An 18389-nucleotide genomic window follows, 5' to 3' on the forward strand; every position below is an offset into this window, starting at 1 on the left:
GCATATACAGTATTTCATTTCAACGTATGTTCACTAAACAGAATACTGGATACTTTTCTATGTTTATTACAGATAATAACAACGTGTAACTCTCAAGTACATTCCTTGTTCAAACATACACACATAAGACTAAAAGAACAGGAAAAGCAGGCAAGGCAAAGGGTATAGGAAGCAAGGGGTGAATAGGATTGTGATATTTATTTAGAAGGTGAGGTCAGAAAGAACCCCTACTGTTAATACTGTTTGGCTGATCACACCTCAAAGCATCTGTCTATTTCTCCCCTCCTCAGTGTCTAACTACAATAAATAACTGTAAGTCTGTTTAAAGTTGAAGAGAACATGTCTAAAGCCTTGAGGAGATGGTTATTTTGTAGGGACGTGGCTTCATTGTCAGACCAAAATCAGTGCTGAGATCCAGCTCCTGCCCTGGAACACTTTGGATTCGCAGTCTTTGGAGCAATGTGGTGAGAAAGACAAACATCTCTAAACGTGCGTATCCATCACCAAGGCAACGCCTCTTCCCCATGCCGAAGATAAGAACCTTCTCCGTGAGCTCCTTTTTAAGTATCCCTGCTGAGGCCAGGAAACGACCAGGGCGAAAAACATCAGGGTCGCCCCAAAGAGCACTGAAAGGAGAAAATATTGTGAAAAATGAAATAAAAAATGACTGATAAACCAATGAAAAATATGTTTGTTTTTTTTACAAAACCCAAAACCAGTGAAGTTGGCACGTTGTGTAAATCGTAAATAAAAACAGAATACAATGATTTGCAAATCCTTTTCAACCTATATTCAATTGAATAGACTGCAAAGACAAGATATTTAATGCTCGAACTGGAAAACTATTTTTGGCAAATATTAGCTCATTTGGAATTTGATGCCTGCAACATGTTTCAAAAAGCTGGCACAAGTGGCAAAAAAGTTGAGGAATGCTCATCAAACACTTATTTGGAACATCCCACAGGTGAACAGGCTAATTTGGAAACAGGTGGGTGCCATGATTGGGTATATAAGCAGCTTCCATGAAATGCTCAGTCATTCACAAACACGGATGGGGCGAGGGTCACCACTTTGTGAACAAATGCGTGAGCAAATACATTCTCAACGAGCTACTACAAGGAATTTAGGGATTTCACCATCTACAGTCCGTAATATCATCAAAAGGTTCAGAAAATCTGGAGAAATCACTGCACGTAAGTGATGATATTACGGAACTTCGATCCCTCAGGTGGTACTGCATCAAAAAGCGACATCAGTGTGTAAAGGATATCACACATGGGCTCAGGAACACTTCAGAAAACCATTGTCAGTAACTACAGTTTGTCGCTACATCTGTAAGTGCAAGTTAAAACTCTACTATGCATTTATCAACAACACCTAGAATACGCCGCCGGCTTCATTGGGCCTGAGCTCATCCAAGATGGACTGATGCAAAGTGGAAAAGTGTTCTGTGGTCTGACGAGTCCACATTTCAAATTTGTTTTGGGAAACTGTGGATGTCGTGTCCTCCGGAAAAAAGAGGAAAAGAACCATCCGGATTGTTATAGGCCCAAAGTTCAAAAGCCAGCATCTGTGATGGTATGGGGGTGTATTAGTGCCCAAGGCATGGGTAACTTACACATATGTGAAGGCACCATTAATGCTGAAAGGTACATACTGGTTTTGGAGCAACATATTTTGCCATCCAAGCAAAGTTACCATGGACGCCCCTGCTTATTTCAGCAAGACAATGCCAAGCCACGTGTTACAACAGCGTGGCTTCATAGTAAAAGAGTGCGGGTACTAGACTGACCTGCCTGTAGTCCAGACCTGTCTCTGAAAATGTGTGGTGCAATATGAAGCCTAAAATACCACAACAGAGACCCCAGACTGTTGAACAACTTAAGCTGTACATCAAGCAAGAATGGGAAAGAATTCCACCTAAAAAGCTTCAAAAAATGGTGTCCTCAGTTCCCAAACATTTCCTGAGTGTTGTTAAAAGGAAAGGCCATGTAACACAGTGGTAAAAATGCCCCTGTGCTAACTTTTTTGCAATTTGTTGCGGCCATTAAAATCTAAGTTAATGATTATTTGCAAAAAAAAAAAAATTGTTTCTCAGTTCGAACATTAAATATCTCGCCTTTGCAGTCTATTCAATTGAATATAAGTTGAAAAGGATTTGCAAATCATTGTATTCTGTTTTTATTTACGATTTACACAACGTCCCAACTTCACTGGTTTTGGGTTTTGTAAAAGACTGTTTGCTTTACTCACACATCATGGTTGACTTGATATTGGTTGATGAATACACAGGTGTCTTTGGGGATGAAGAATCCATTCAAGAGGATGTCCCTCGTGGTGCTAATGGGAGAGAGGATGACTCAATGATGATAAATACAAGCAGAGAAAAGTGGTAAATTGTCTTACCAGTGAGGTATGGTGAAAGGGACGTAAGAAGCGTGACGAAACACTTCATAGATGAACGCCTCAGTCAAAGGCATGTTGACCTTGTCTGAAAATCTGGGCAACCTGGCTGTGCCAATATGGTCATCTAAAAAAATAGGGGAAAACAAAATCATCCAAAACTGGAAGGAAAAGGGAATTTTCTCGATATCAAAGGTGTCTAAACTTTTTCCAAAAAATTAAAATCTTGAACATTAAACATGCCAAAACCAATCCTATGTACCGTATTTTTCGGAGTATAAGTGGCTCCGGAGTATAAGTTGCACCGGCCGAAAATGCATAATAAAGAAGGAAAAAAACATATATAAGTCGCACTGGAGTATAAGTCGCATTTTTTGGGGAAATGTATTTGATAAAACCCAACACCAAGAATAGACATTTGAAAGGCAATTTAACATAAATAAAGAATAGTGAACAACAGGCTGAATAAGTGTACGTTATATGAGGCATAAATAACCAACTGAGAACGTGCCTGGTATGTTAACGTAACATATTATGGTAAGAGTCATTGAAATAACTATAACATATAGAACATGCTATACGTTTACCAAACAATCTGTCACTCCTAATCGCTAAATCCCATGAAATCTTATACGTCTAGTCCAGTGGTTCTTAACCTTGTTGGAGGTACCGAACCCCACCAGTTTCATATGCGCATTCACCGAACCCTTCTTTAGTGAAAAATAAAATGTTTTTTTTTTTCAAATTCAAAACAAAGTTATATGATTTCTTACTGGTGCACAAAATGAACCGTGCATGAACATCACCTTGTTCAAAGAACAAAACCAACACGGTGCATAAACTCACAACAAATTACACACCTGCAAATCAGTTTGACTTCTGCTGTTGCCGTATCCGTAATATGCCGACAGGGAGAAGTTTTTATGTACACGATGAGTCGGGTTTTGATTGATTGATTGAAACTTTTATTAGTAGATTGCACAGTACAGTACATATTCCGTACAATTGACCACTAAATGGTAACACCCAAATACGTTTTTCAACTTGTTTAAGTCGGGGTCCACGTAAATCAATTCATGGTACATGGGTGCTGCGATGAGGTGGCGACTTGTCCAGGGTGTACCCCACCTTCCGCCCGATTGTAGCTGAGATAGGCTCCAGCGCCCTCCGCGACCCCGAAGGGAATAAGCGGTAGAAAATGGATGAATGGATGGGTACATGGGTGTGGCTTGACCTCCGCGGCGGAGGCTCCACCGAACCCCTGAGGCCGACTCACCGAACCCCTAGGGTTCGATCAAACCCAGGTTAAGAACCACTGGTCTAGTCTCTTACGTGAATGAGCTAAATAATATTATTTGATATTTTACGGTAATGTGTTAATAATTTCACACATAAGTCGCTCCTAAGTATAAGTCGCACCCCCGGGCCAAACTATGAAAAAAACTGCGACTTATAGTCCGAAAAATACGGTAGCTCAATATGAAGAATTGAGACGCAAAAACAGATATCTCCATTTTCTTTGTTTTGATTAAATCATCAGCTTATTATGAAACAGCCATCCTGCTGATGCGGGTTGCAACTGAATCGTTTATAACAGGGGTCACCAACCTTTTTGAAAGCAAGAGCTACTTCTTGGGTACTGATTAATGCGAAGGGCTACCAGTTTGATACACACTTCAATAAATTGCCAGAAATAGCCAATTTGCTCAATTTACCTTTAACTCTATGTTATTATTAATAATGAATGATGTTTACACTTAATTGAACGGTTTAAAAGAGGAGAAAACACGAAAAAAATGACAATTACATTGTGAAACATAGTTTATCTTCAATTTCGACTCTTTAAAATTCAAAATTCAACCGAAAAAAAAGAAGAGAAAAACTAGCTAATTCGAATCTTTTTGAAAAAATTAAAAAAATAATTTATGGAACATCGTTAGTAATTTTTCCTGATTAGGATTAATTTTAGAATTTTGATGACATGTTTTAAATAGGTTAAAATCCAATCTACACTTTGTTAGAATATATAACAAATTGGACCAAGCTATATTTCTAACAAAGACAAATCATTATTTCTTATAGATTTTCCAGAACAAAATTTTTAAAAGGAATTCAAAAGACTTTGAAATAAGATTTAAATTTGATTCTACAGATTTTCTAGATTTGCCAGAATATTTTTTTTAAATTTTAATCATAATAAGTTTGAGGAAATATTTCACAAATATTCTTCGTCGAAAAAACAGAAGCTAAAATGAAGAATTAAATTAAAATGTATTTATTATTCTTTACAATAAAAAAAATAAATGTACTTGAACATTGATTTAAATTGTCAGGGAAGAAGAGGAAGGAATTTAAAAGGTAAAAAGGTATATGTGTTTAAAAATCCTAAAATCATTTTTAAGGTTGTATTTTTTCTCTAAAATTGTCTTTCTGAAAGTTATAAGAAGCAAAGTAAAACAAATAATAAATTTATTTAAACAAGTGAAGACCAAGTCTTTAAAATATTTTCTTGGATTTTCAAATTCTATTTGAGTTTTGTCTCTCTTAGAATTAAAAATGTCGGGCAAAGCGAGACCAGCTTGCTAGTAAATAAATACAATTTAAAAAATAGAGGCAGCTCACTGGTAAGTGCTGCTATTTGAGCTATTTTTAGAACAGGCCAGCGGGCTACTCATCTGGTCCTTACGGGCTACCTGGTGCCCGCGGGCACCGCGTTGGTGACCCCTGGTTTATAACAACCAAAACAATAGTTTAAATTTGAAAAACTTTTATTACAAAAAACTAATTTAGATAATTTTGTACATTTTTTGAAGCAAAAAAACGATAACTCCTAACAATGGTTTGTTGCAAAAACAGACTAATCCTATATGGTGCCAGCCTGGCTCTAAAAATCAGTAAAAACTGATTTTTTTTTTCCAGAAGAATGCTTATTCGATCACTGTAATGAATTAATTTCATCCAAACAAACACCTTATTTGGGTCCAGGCTTTACATTACATCGGACATTGACCGCTGCGTCACGGGACAACAACAGCAGAGTAAACACACGATTTGGTTCAACATTCGAGAGAGTAGTGGCTACACACCTATCCTGTACATTATGTACAGTACACAGCCTATAAACAGGATTTTTCCCACCACACTGTGTTGACCTTTCTTGCTCTCACGGACCGCTCGGAACTATCAGGACAGCGTCGCTTTTTGCATCCAGTAGGCGAGGGCACTACACCCTCCCTGCTTTCATCAAAGTTACTCAGATTTGTCTGTTAGTGTAACAAAGAGAGCGTGGCGTGTGGCGGTTTCTGAAGCAAAACGGAATATTAGACAGTGAAATGCAAAATATAAGTCTTTTTCGCCAAAAATTAGATTTTACCTACTGGTAGAGAATGGTGTAAACATTTAGTGGTACTCACAGCTCAAAATCGGCGGAATGGCGTTTATCGTTTTTTTGTACCTGAACTCTTCATGCAGTATATGTTAGCTTATACAACATTAAGATGTGGATGTTTTGCAATATAATATGTTATAGAAAATAATTCTAAATATATATGTTACTATGCATATTTATAATGATATTCCAAAATTAAAATAATTGTAATATTTTTAATGGATTCAACTAATTGGCTTTGTCACCTATACAGCTTCTATAAACATATCATATACAAAACCCCCATATCTCACTTTGTGTTAGAACAAAATATATTGTTAAAAAAATAAATGTAAATAAAAATAAATGACTAAACAAAACTTTTAAAAAAATAGAAGCTAACAATGTCAAATTTGCTTGGTCACCTCTACAATTTGTAGAGGTGACCAAGCAAACTAGTGTAACATTTAATATTACATTGAACTAAAAATTATTTTAATAGGTAACAAAGCAAAAAAGTGTAATATATAATATTATATTGCATACAAAAATATTATAATCATGTTTATTTTTCTGAAAACATGTTTTGTATTCTAGTTTCTTCAAAATAGCCACCCTTTGCTCTGATTACTTTTTCGCACACTCATGGCATTCTCTTCATGAGCTTCAAGAGGTAGTCACCTGAAATGGTTTTCACTTCACAGGTGTGCTTGAAGCTCATCGAGAGAATGCCAAGAGTGTGCAAAGCAGTAATCAGAGCAAAGGGTGGCTATTTTGAAGAAACTAGAAGATAAAACATGTTTTCAGTTGTTTCACCTTTTATTGTTAAGTACATAACTCCGCATGTGTTCATTCATAGTTTTGATGCCTTCAGTGACAATCTACAATGTAAATAGTCATGAATATAAAGAAAATGCATTGAATGAGGAGAAGGTCTGTCCAAACTTTTGGCCTGTACTGTATATACTCACAGCATGTATATAAAACAGTGTTGGAGGTTTTAGGACATTTTTTAGAGGGCTTTATAGGCGGAATAGATTGTATGCCCTTTACCTACATTGTTAGCTACCTCTGACTAGGGATGATGTTTGATAAGAAATTATCGAGTTTGAGCCTATTATCGAATCCTCTTATCGAACCGATTCCTTATCGATTCTCTTATCGAGTCCAGATAGGTTGTTGTACATGGAAAAAAAAACACAATATTTGGTTTAACAAAAGCTCACTTTTATTATATAAGAAAAAAATAAAATCTAATAAATAAATATTGACTGTTACCCCCATAAAAAAATAAAATATAATAAATAAATATTGACTGTTACCCCCCTAAAAAAATAAAATAAAATAAATAAATATTGACTGTTGTTACCCAAAGTATATTAAGTGGGATTTTTCAGAAAAACAAATATATACAGTAACACAAAAACAACCTGTCTCTGTGATCACTATAGGTGTATAAATAATAATATAGTGTTAAATAAAATCAGTCCCTTGGGCACAAAACTGAAAATAATACAGCTCTCCAAAAAGTGCACTTCTGCTGCTATTTGAAATAACTGTTTGTTATGATGCTTTGACATTTTTGCACTTTATTTCTTTATTGAAAGAAAATTCTATGAAGAGAAAAGATGTTTGCAAATGTGTTTACAATGCTAAAAAATGAAAAGTTAAAGCTAAAAAAATAAATACACTTTATTGAGTTAACATTATTTATTTATAGGGGTTATGAGCTAGGGCAGGGGTCGGCAACCCAAAATGTTGAAAGAGCCACATTGGACCAAAAATACAAAAACAAATCTGTCTGGAGCCGCAACAAATTAGAAGCCATAATACAAACAGATAGTGTGTCATGAGATATACATTGAATTAAGATGACTTAAAGGAAACTAAATGAGCTCAAATATAGCTACAAATGAGGCATAATGATGCCATATGTACATACAGCTAGCCTAAATAGCATGTTAGCATCGATTAGCTTGCAGTCATGCAGTGACCAAATATGTCTGATTATCACTCCACACAAGTCAATAACATCAACAAAACTCACCTTTGTGTATTCACGCACAACGTTAAAAGTTTGGCGGACAAAATGAGACAGAAAAAGAAGTGGCATAAAACACGTCCTAGAAAGTCGGAGAAAGTTATACATTGTAAACAAACTAAGGTGAGTTCAAGGACCGCCAAAATTAGTAGGACAAAACGGCGCTCGCCAAATACTCGAATCAATGAAGCATGTTTAATACAAACAGTGTGCTTTATAACAATTAGGGAGGTTTGTGTCATGTTTGTCCTCCTACAGTAACCATATTAAAACAAAAAATATATATTTTTTCCCCTCATCTTTTTCCATTTTTCATACATTTTTGAAAAAGCTTCAGAGAGCCACTAGGGCGGCGCTAAAGAGCCGCATGCGGCTCTAGAGCCGCGGGTTGCCGACCCCTGAGCTAGGGAATACAACAACTACACTACCCAGCATGCAACGGGAGTGACGAGCATGCGCGGTAGCCCTGAAAAGTGTTGTTGCATGTCACCACCCGGCAGCTAAGAATGAGGTTATGAGCACGCTGTGAAAGTAAACGTCAAGAACTCAGCCAACACGCCTCGTCTGCATTATTTATAATTAGACAGACAACACATATGCAGTGTGATTTTGTTTTGTTTACAAGGAAAGAAAAACAAAAGTTAAAAAAGGGAGATGTCATATATATGGTTGTGCTGCGGTTGCTTTAAGAACGTTGCGACAGCTGCCGTAAAGGAGGTGCGTTGCTAGCCTGGTTGCTATGTTTCCGGTTGGTCGTAAAAGTGTTCGTCATGTGTTTGTACCCTGCTCAAATCTCTCAGTAAAGTTATTCATTGGATTATACCTTTTGTTTTGAACTTTATTACACCTTGGAGCGCTTTTTCCGGTCCATTGTTTTTCCTGCTTTCCCTATCTACGCCTAATGACTGAGCTACGTGACGTCATTTGTTGTGATGTCTCACGGGGCATTTCTGGTCGGGACGGGATTCGAATAAAGAACCAACTCTTTTTCTTTACTATAGTGGTCTCGATAACGGGTACCGGTTCTCAAATAGGGATTCGAGTCCGAGGACTCGGTTCTTTTCTTATCGAACAACCGGGAAAACCGGTTTCGAGTATCATCCCTACCTCTGACTAGCCCTTGTTTACTATTTAGAAGGCTCAGAGAAGGGAAAGACATGTGTCTCACATAAGGACTGCGGATGATGGGGAAAATTCCCCCAAAAAGTGCACTTCCCATTTAAGTAGACTTTGGTTAAAACTGAGTGATATTTCCTTTTCTATTCTATTCTTTTTGAAATGTAACCACAACTAGTGCAATATGTTTTCATTCTTCACTTGTTCTTTTAAGTAAATGGTCCAAATCGATTGACTTCCACACCTTAAAAAAAAACTCGCAATACTTTTTTATGCAATAGCAATTCAGTAAAATAAAAATGTATGTGCAATACAAAAATGAACTATAGTTGAACATAACTTTGCAACGATGTAATCTTACATGTTAAGTCACTCATGTCTTACGTTATTGTTATTGTTTTTTTTTCTATATTTACAATCAATACACAGAGAAAGGGCATCTCACCTATTTCTTGGTGTATCCTGTCCTGAATGTCAGGGAACTTGATGAGATATAAAAGGCTCCACTGTAAACCAGCGATGATGGTATCGAAGCCTTTTGGCACACAGCAGAGCAAGAGAACAAAACCACATTTCACATTGTCAACCATTTGTGTTGTTATTCACATGTCCACTCTTGTAAATCTCACCAGCTCCAAAGATGTCGACGACAGTATGAATAATCTGAGAGTTGGAGAGTGTGGACGTGTGCTTGCTTTCTTCCCGGTCCTCACAAAGTGCAATCAGAGCATCTGTGATGTCACGAATACAGTTCTGCAAACACACACACACACAATTTAGGCTACATTAAATGAATTATTTGCTTCGTTATCATACAAATGAAAATGAATAACAAGTTGATCATTATTACTTTATGATTATGTGGAAAAAGATTAAGGTCATCAGTTAAGGTTCAACGCGCATGTTCCAGAGGGTTGCTAATTTCTAATTAGAGTGCATGCCAGCATTTAGCTGCTCTGCCCAAGAACAAAAGTATCTGCTGGGACACTTGTTTGTTATTCTTTGGCTACTGTTGGCTGCTGTATGAGGGGACTCTGATTAAAAAAAACGGAAAAAAACAACACTTACAGGGAGAATAACTCATTTTGCTGAAAATAGTACCTTTGTCAAGAGAGCGCAGGCCTGGCCCTAACCAATCTGGCGCCCTAGGCAAGATTTTAGGTGGCAGCCCCCCCCCCCCCCCCACATCGGCAGTGAAGTGTATATACTCACAAGAAACAGAATAGCTTTGTCTTTGACCTTTTTTTTTTTACTTAAAGAAAGCAAATTAACATATTATATGAGAATGTTATGTTATGATTATCTTTAACCGAATCACAGCAATGCTCAAATTAAAAAACAGCGTTCCCCCTCATGTGATATTGCTTAATTAACATTAATGATGTGCACTTTAACAACTAGGCTTACAACTATACCTAATATATAAAGGGGTGGAAAAGTGACTATTACCTGCAGGGCAAACATTAGCTAACCAGAAGGCAATAACAATGTAAACAAAAAACACCTGCTTAAAAGATCTAATACAAATGTCCCTGAGGAATGTAAGGTGGGAGTACTGTAATTACCTAACGTTACATTATTATTTTCCATAACAATTCAGCCCCCTCCACAATATTAACCCGACGTTAAAACAGAACTAGCTATTTATTGATTAGCAATTCAATCAGTCAATCAATGTTTATTTATATAGTTGCCGAATCATGTAACATTAGCTTAATGCTAAAAAGCCAGGTTACTATCACATTCTGTAACAGACAAATAATTTCATGTAGGCTAACGTTACCTCCCTGCTACCTCTGTCTTTTTCTCGTTTCTCCTCCTCTTCTTTTCTCTTTTTTCTTCCCTGGGCACCTGACAGTCTTGGCCGTTTTGACATCTTGTGTTGATTTTTTGATGTGGTGACGTCCATAAACAGTCATGATACGGGAAGAGAGGGGGCGCACCGTGCGGGGGGATGGGGGGGGGGGGGGCGTAATGTTGTAACAAATAATATTTCTATTAAATAGGCTTTACTTTGCATTTTAATTAACGTGGGATTATTTTTTGTATTTAGAAATAATAGTACCAACTTTTTTTTTTTTTTTTTCTCCAACATTTGTGGCACTGGTGTGGCGCCCCCTGATGGACGGTGCCCTTAGCATTTGCCTATACGGCCTATGCCACGGGCCGGCCCTGAGAGAGCGAGTATAATTTTATGTATTGCAGTAAGCTTGGGAAAAGGATTTGTTAGGATGTGTAGCCTGGATGTGCAATGCCAGTGGATTAAACTGCATATAAAGTCATTTTAGATCGGGGGCCACATTGAGAAAAATCTACTCCCAAGTGGGCCGGACTGGTAAAATCACGGCACGATAACTTAAAAATAAAGACAACTTCAGACTGTTTTCTTTGTTTAAAAATAGAACAAGCACATTCTGAAAATGTAAAAATCATAATGTTGGTGGGGGTTTTTTACACTTAAATGTTGCGGTTAATAGTATTCTATCTTTATTTGTCGTTATTTATATTTTCTGAATAAATTATGTGATAATGTTCATCAGTCAACTCATTGGTGTTCATTTTCAATCTATGAAGATAAAAAACTTATATCAAAATCAAATCACAATATGTTATTTATGTAGTTTGATCATTTTCCTCGACTGATGTACTAACATCATGTGGTTTATTTTGTACGTATGTAGCATCATCTACAAAGATACAGAATTTCTATTTCGGTATCCAGTGGACACATTTAGAACAGCAGTTTCTTTCAAATTTTAGGTTTTTTTATACTTAGCAAACTCACCTTATCAATTTAAGTGGACCCCGACTTAAACAAGTTGAAAAACTTATTCGGGTGTTACCATTTAGTGGTCAATTGTACGGAATATGTACTTCACTGTGCAACCTACTAATAAAAGTCTCAATCAATCAAAAAAACCCTTGCAGGCCGAATAAAACCTATTCGCGGGCCTGATCCGGCTCTCGGGCCGTATGTTTGATGCCCCTGATATTGACACAGCATTGTGATTAACCAAATACCTCAAAAGGTTAAAAGTTAAAAACATTTTGTTAAAATTTGGAATGAAGTAAATAAGCCGTGGCTTCAACAAAGTGAGATATTGCATATCAAGTCCATAAGGAGAAAAAAACTAAATTCAGTGATCCAATACAGTGCAATACCTCCAGTTTCCTTCACACAAACATGTCCAACATATCTTTTGAGCACTCCTCCTTCCCTTTTATTCTTGCACAATGTATGGTGCAGAAACAGTGGATTGTGAACCAAAGTAAATACATTGATTTCGGGATGTAACAGTTACCAGTGTATTGATAAACGACGGTAGAGTTTAGTGAGTATCACCGTTTCAAATGTGTATTTATCGCAAAACTATTATTGATTCCTGCACTTTGGAAAACTGAGTGATTATTGTAATTTCCAAGAGAAAAAACTGATCACTTGATAGCTTGAATAAGGGGTATTAAAGTCAAGGCCCGAGGGCCAGATCCGGCCCGCGAATGAATTATCAATGGCCCCTGGGATGATATTTGATTAGTATTAGAACCGGCCCGCAGGCCACAGCCGCCTGCTGCTGTTTTGCACGCACCAATATGCCATCAGTGTTGGCGCTATGAAATCTCAAAATGGGGACCCCATCAAGTCATAAAAATGGGGTCCCACAGTAAATTTTGGGTGTCCCACTTTTTTGTAACCGTTTTGAAAACAAATGATAAATGTATGCATTATCCTGTTATATCTCACATTCTATATTGTGTTTTGGGAAAAGGTTGTCATAAACATTATTTAATTCATTTAAAAAAATAATACAAAAGAAAACTAATTCTAATGCATATGTACATTTATTCAGTTATAAACATTCATTCACTTTCTTCTTTCCTTCATGGATCTAAACTTTTACGCTGCCGGTATCTTTTCTATATTTTTATTGTAATATTTTCAGAATGTGTTTGTTCTATTTTTGGCCAAAGTAAGACAAAACAATCTGAAGTTGTCTTTATTTTTTAGTTTTAATGCCATAATTTTAATAGTCCGGCCAGCGAGTGCACATATTTTCCACCATGCGGTCCCTGAGCTAAAATGAGTTTGACACCCCTGGCTTAAATGCTAACATGAATACAAAACATATTTCATATTGTTACATCCCTACTCTAACATTTATTTTCTCAGCTGATTTTGGCTTCGGCATCACCCCTTGAAGACAAGCAACAATCACTACACAGTAAAATATTTCAAGAATGATTCATCATTAAAATGACTGATTGATGATTGATTTTTGGCATACATGTCTTCTCCGTCGTCTTCATGTGCATTCATCTCTCTTGAATTTTTGATTGGATTGACTCAGGTAACATGCGAGTGGCCGCGCTGCTTTCTCGAGCGAGTGCCGCCCCCAATGGTGTCAAGTGTTGCCGAAGCTTCAATCAGACCCGCTTGCTGTAGTGGCCGCAGTGCTGGTGAGGATTTTTTTTCATTGAGGGCAAAATCCGGCAAGAAAAGAAGACGCTGGGAATGAAGGACATAAAAAAAAGATCCAGGGCCGGGAGGTGGCACTAGTGGGCCAGTACAAGTACCTGGGAGTCCACTTGAACAGCAGACTGGACTGGAAGGACAACAGCAAATCTGTGGAAGCTGTAGAAGCTGTGGAAGCTTAGGTCCTTTAATGTGTGCAGCAAGCTGTTGGAGATCTTTTATCAGTCTGTTGTGGCCAGTGCCCTGTACTTTGCAGTGGTTTGTTGGGGGAGCAGCACCAGCAAAAGGGACTTAAACCGGATTGATAAACTGATCCGGAACGCCGGCCGAACTATTGGCAAGCAGTTGGACAAACTGCTGGCCATCATGGACAATCCTACCCACCCACTCCACCAGACATTCTCCAACAGGCTCCTTCAGCTTTGTTCCCACAGTGTTTGATTCAAGAACTCCTTCATTCCGCACTCCATCCAGCTGTATAATCACTCGCCATACAGCAATAGATAATGTACGTCTATTACCTGACCGCTTCTATGTTAGCTACCTCTCTTTGTTTAAAATGTTTATTTTCTGCTAGATCTTCTTCCTATTTTATGCTGCCCTTTTTTTTTTTGCTGCAGCTGTTACATAGACCCCCTTTTTAGATCAGTTGATCTGCCGTTTCTTTTCTTTTCTCCTCTGCCCCTCTCTCCCTTGTGGAGGAGGAGACACACAGGTCCGGTGGCCATGGATGAAGTGCTGGCTGTCCAGAGTCGGGACCTGGGGTGGACCGCTCGCCTTTGCATCGTTGGGGACATCTCTGCGCTGCTGACCCGTCTCCGCTCGGGATGGTCTCCTGCTGGCCCCACTATGGACTGGACTCTCACTATTATGTTGGATCCACTATGGACTGGACTTTCGCTGATATGTTGGATCCACTATGGACTGGACTTTCACAAATATTATGTCAGACCCACCGACATCCATTGCTTTCGGTCTTCCCTAGAGGTGGGGGGGTTACCCACATACGCGGTCCTCTCCACGGTTTCTCATAGTCATTCACATTGACGTCCTACTGGGGTGAGTTTTTCCTTGCCCTTATGTGGGCTCTGTACAGAGGATGTCGTTGTGGCTTGTGCAGGCCTTTGAGACACTTGTGATTTAGGGCTATATAAATAAACATTGATTGATTGATTGATTGATTGATTACATATACTGTAGTATTGTACATGGTAATTGTTATATATATTGTATATATATTATATAATATAATAATATATCAGTATATTTTATATACTGTATGTATAATGTGTAAATATTACATATATGTTATATTTTATGTTGCTACTATGGTACATTTTTAGTCTACTTTATACCTGCATTATCCTTTCCATCCTTACACTTTCCATCCTTTGTAACTGAGCTACTGTGTGGAACAATTTCCCTTGTGGATCAATAAAGTTTGTCTAAGTCTAAGTTTAAGTCTATATGCTACCAGGCAAAGACTCGTGACCCACTAGCTGAGAAATACAAATTTTCGACATATTGAAATATTGCATTTCTATACAAAATACCAGTCGGTCAAAATCCACATTAATTCCTACACACGGGGATTTAGGTCTACAGGCCTCCAGTGGCCTTACCTTGTCAAAAGTGCAGATGTGCTCCTCGATACTTCTCTCCATGAAGCTATTCATCCTGTGGATGTGTTGCACCATCTTCCTCAGAGATGGACTGGGAAAGTAACGGAACACAGGAAAGAAATCTGCCAGGTTCCCTGCAGCAAAGATCCTTAGGACCTCATTGTTGATGTGGACAACAGTGAGGAACTCTTTGTCATTGTGGTCATATCTTTTCCCAAAACAGAGGGCACAGACCACATTTGCTACAGACGTGACCAGCTGCCTCACCGGGTCGATACCTGTCATTTCCAGCTCCTTAGCGGCTTGTTCCTGAAGGACCTTCACCATCTCTGAGGCCTCAGCGCAGACATGCTCCTCCAGCAGGCATGTGGCCCCAGATTCCCTGGGCTCAGCCTGAGAGAAGGACCTGAGGGCATTCTTGCACAGCTTCTTGTGCAGCATCCAGGTGTGTCCATACTTCTCGCTGAAAGTCATACTGGTCCCGTTGGCAACGGCAGAAAAGGTGAAAAGGTCTGGACGCCCGGCAAAAGCATCCCCTTGGCGAACGAGAGCCTGTCTGATGGTGGCGTATCCACTCAGGACTACAACAGTCAAAGAACCAAGACGAAGCTGCAGCATAGAAACAATCAAAAATGGTGTATGACGGATCTTGTGAAAATGCTTTACAAGACATTTCCTACCTTGAAAACGTCTCCATACTGGTGTCTCAGTTGCGTGAAGGAAAGATGAATTTGGTCGCCCATCTGGAGAAGATTGCCAACAAGGGGCCAAGGTGTAGGACCAGGGGGAGGCGGGTGAATGTCGAGATCGAAGTCGAAATGGTGAGAGAGGTATCTCTGACCCTTGCGACCGCAAAGAGCCATCAGAAGAAGGGTTAGAAGGCAGAGAACAAGAGTAACACTGGAGACGGAGGCACTAGGGTTCTCTTTAGGCAGAAGGGTCCCAAACATCGGCCTCATCTTGAAAGGATGAAGTTGCTAAGAAAATAATACAAATTATGACGGAGAAAGATTCAAAACAGAAAGAAAAATAAAGATGTTTCAAAACCCACCTTGCAGTTACCACTTGGTCCAATACATCTCTCACCTGGCAGAAGGTAAGAGAGACTCACAGCCTGGGACGTCCTTTTCAAGCAAAGCCGGGGCCCCCTGCAGAGGGAGCTGCTGCCCTCACGCAATAGAAAACTGTCACATGGCGAGAAACTTGGCTGAGCGTGAACTCAGCTCAGTCAGCCAGGCAGGGCTTTGGTTCATTCATTTGCAAACCAGACCCATGGGCCCCCTCCTTTTCTGGTGGCTTTGTTCTTTTTGTTGCAGAAATGCAGGAACAATTTTGGTGGATCGAGAAGCTATGAAGTCATCTTCACTGGGTCAACACTGTTTACACCAGGGGTCTGGAACCTTTACTTCCATAAGAGCCACTTTGCCACCTCTTCCACTAAAGAAAAACAGACCTGAGTTGCACAGCATAACACAGCTTCTAAACTTTTAAAATGGTTCTATATATTTGTTTTATTTTACAGACTCTCTAATTTCTTATGAGATTGTCTTTTTGGCATGTCATCATGGCTTAATAACTAGCTTACCAGACGTTGTAGACTCAGGAAGCCGACACAGTGTCAACATGTGGATTTCAGAAGGAGGAGGGGCGCAGGGGGCATGGTTTGAAAAGATTTGATGCATGTTTTAGAGTAATATGAAGAAGAAATAATTTGTTAAATAGCTTATTTTTTTAACAATATAACACAATTAAAAGAACAAAATAAAATTGTTTTAGTTTTTTTAAGATTGCATAAGGATTTAGTTTGTTTACCTTGTATGTCCTGGCTGGGAATCGAACATGTGCGCTAAAAAAAATACTAATACCTAAGCCATTACGCCAGTAGGAAACATAAGCACTTCAGCTGAAATTTGCGTTTTAATTACCAAGTCTTAGTCGCCAACATAACTACCTTTGAGTGAAGCATTTGACTCCTCTTGTGTGGATTTTTTATTTGTCGTACTTGTGGGTTATTCATATCGCCATGTGGAGGCCAGTTCACTCTTATCCCGCATCTGACAGCTGATAGGTCAGCTGCTGTGTTGTCGATCAATGAGCTTGCGGCCGGTCAAAGGGACAAGCTTCAGCCAGAGCAGCCAGTTTCCGCCTGGCCCGAGTGTTTGACTTGCCTTCATTCATTAGCGTACCATTATTTGTGGATGTTTAAAAGTGCAACATGTCAAACCCCAACCCCTACGATAATTTGTGATTTGCCAATGCAGCACCCTCTCTGGATATTTGTGGATAACAGGGATATTTTTCCACCAAAAATGTAACTCTGACAAAATAAATTAACTAAAAAAATCAACTGCAGAGGATGATGGTTCTTAGTAGGGAAGGGCCCCTTTCACATTTGAACCAATACGGTACTAATGCTCTGTGCCTGGGAATCAATAACTGGAACTCAATGGTATCATGTGTTAATAAATGTTAATTTGCTTGATAATAAATCATTTTTTGGGATAATTTCACCATGAGCTGATAATGATAAAGGTGCATGCAGTTGCAATTCCAAAATGTTTGAAGGGGGTAGTGTATAGGCTACTGTGTGTTGCCTAGCTAGGGAAGTATTCTTTTGAATTAGTCTTTTGTTGCACCCTAAAGTGTTTATACTGTAATTATTGTATTTATTACACAGCAGCTGTTTAATTGTAACGTACAACTTAGTTGTAGTTTTCATTACCAAATTTGGAAGTGTTGAAATCGCCATGTAAAATCGCTAATGCTAATCAGAAGCATGTCTATGGCAAACTCAATGTAAACTGGCAATGAGCTAGAAAAGTGGAGACTTACCATACAATCAAGTGTTTATGTCAAGATTACTTCATTTGTTGGCATTGAAAAGTATAACATTAACTAGAGGCAGAACAACTGAGTCCGCTCTGTGTGCCGATTTAATGCTTGTTTGCCTGCCAAGGGTTTGAGCCAGTTGAGTCTGTGACCAGACTTGACGTCAAACGCAACAAATGTATCAAAATAATTTAGTTGGTGCCTATAAAAGTATAAAATTGTACCCATCCATAGTTCTCTGAAGGTTATTCCTATTAATATCAATGAACCTTATTTATCCATTCATCCATCCATTTTCTACCCATTGTCCCTCTCTGGGTTTATTTGTATTAAAAACAAAATTTTTATATTTTGCTGTGTTAAAATGTAATGTATGCTGACTGGTGCAGCTGTGCAAGAGTATGTTGGTAAATGCCACTTTCCGTCGCTTTAGGAGCTGCACTACACAATGAGCTGTCAGGTTGGGCTTTTATCATGCTGGCTAGCACTCTTGACTCTCAAGCTATGCTAGCTAACAAATCCCAGCTCACTCACACCCTG

General features: G+C 38.6%; 1 protein-coding gene across 1 annotated transcript; it reads right to left on the reverse strand.

Moving 5' to 3' along the window:
- Positions 1–125: 125 nt before the first annotated feature.
- On the reverse strand, positions 126–16090 carry LOC133651623 (cytochrome P450 1A1). Its single transcript, XM_062049611.1, has 8 exons — positions 16072–16090; positions 15701–15997; positions 15021–15629; positions 9557–9680; positions 9373–9462; positions 2407–2530; positions 2254–2340; positions 126–626 (listed from the first exon to the last, which is right to left on the reverse strand). Exons 2-8 carry the CDS (start codon positions 15977–15979, stop codon positions 344–346), a joined length of 1596 nt encoding a protein of 531 aa, XP_061905595.1. The 5' UTR covers positions 15980–15997; positions 16072–16090; the 3' UTR covers positions 126–343.
- Between the last annotated feature and the right edge of the window lie 2299 nt (positions 16091–18389).

This window comes from Entelurus aequoreus, linkage group LG06, assembly GCF_033978785.1.
Source record: "Entelurus aequoreus isolate RoL-2023_Sb linkage group LG06, RoL_Eaeq_v1.1, whole genome shotgun sequence".
Taxonomy (NCBI): domain Eukaryota; kingdom Metazoa; phylum Chordata; class Actinopteri; order Syngnathiformes; family Syngnathidae; genus Entelurus; species Entelurus aequoreus.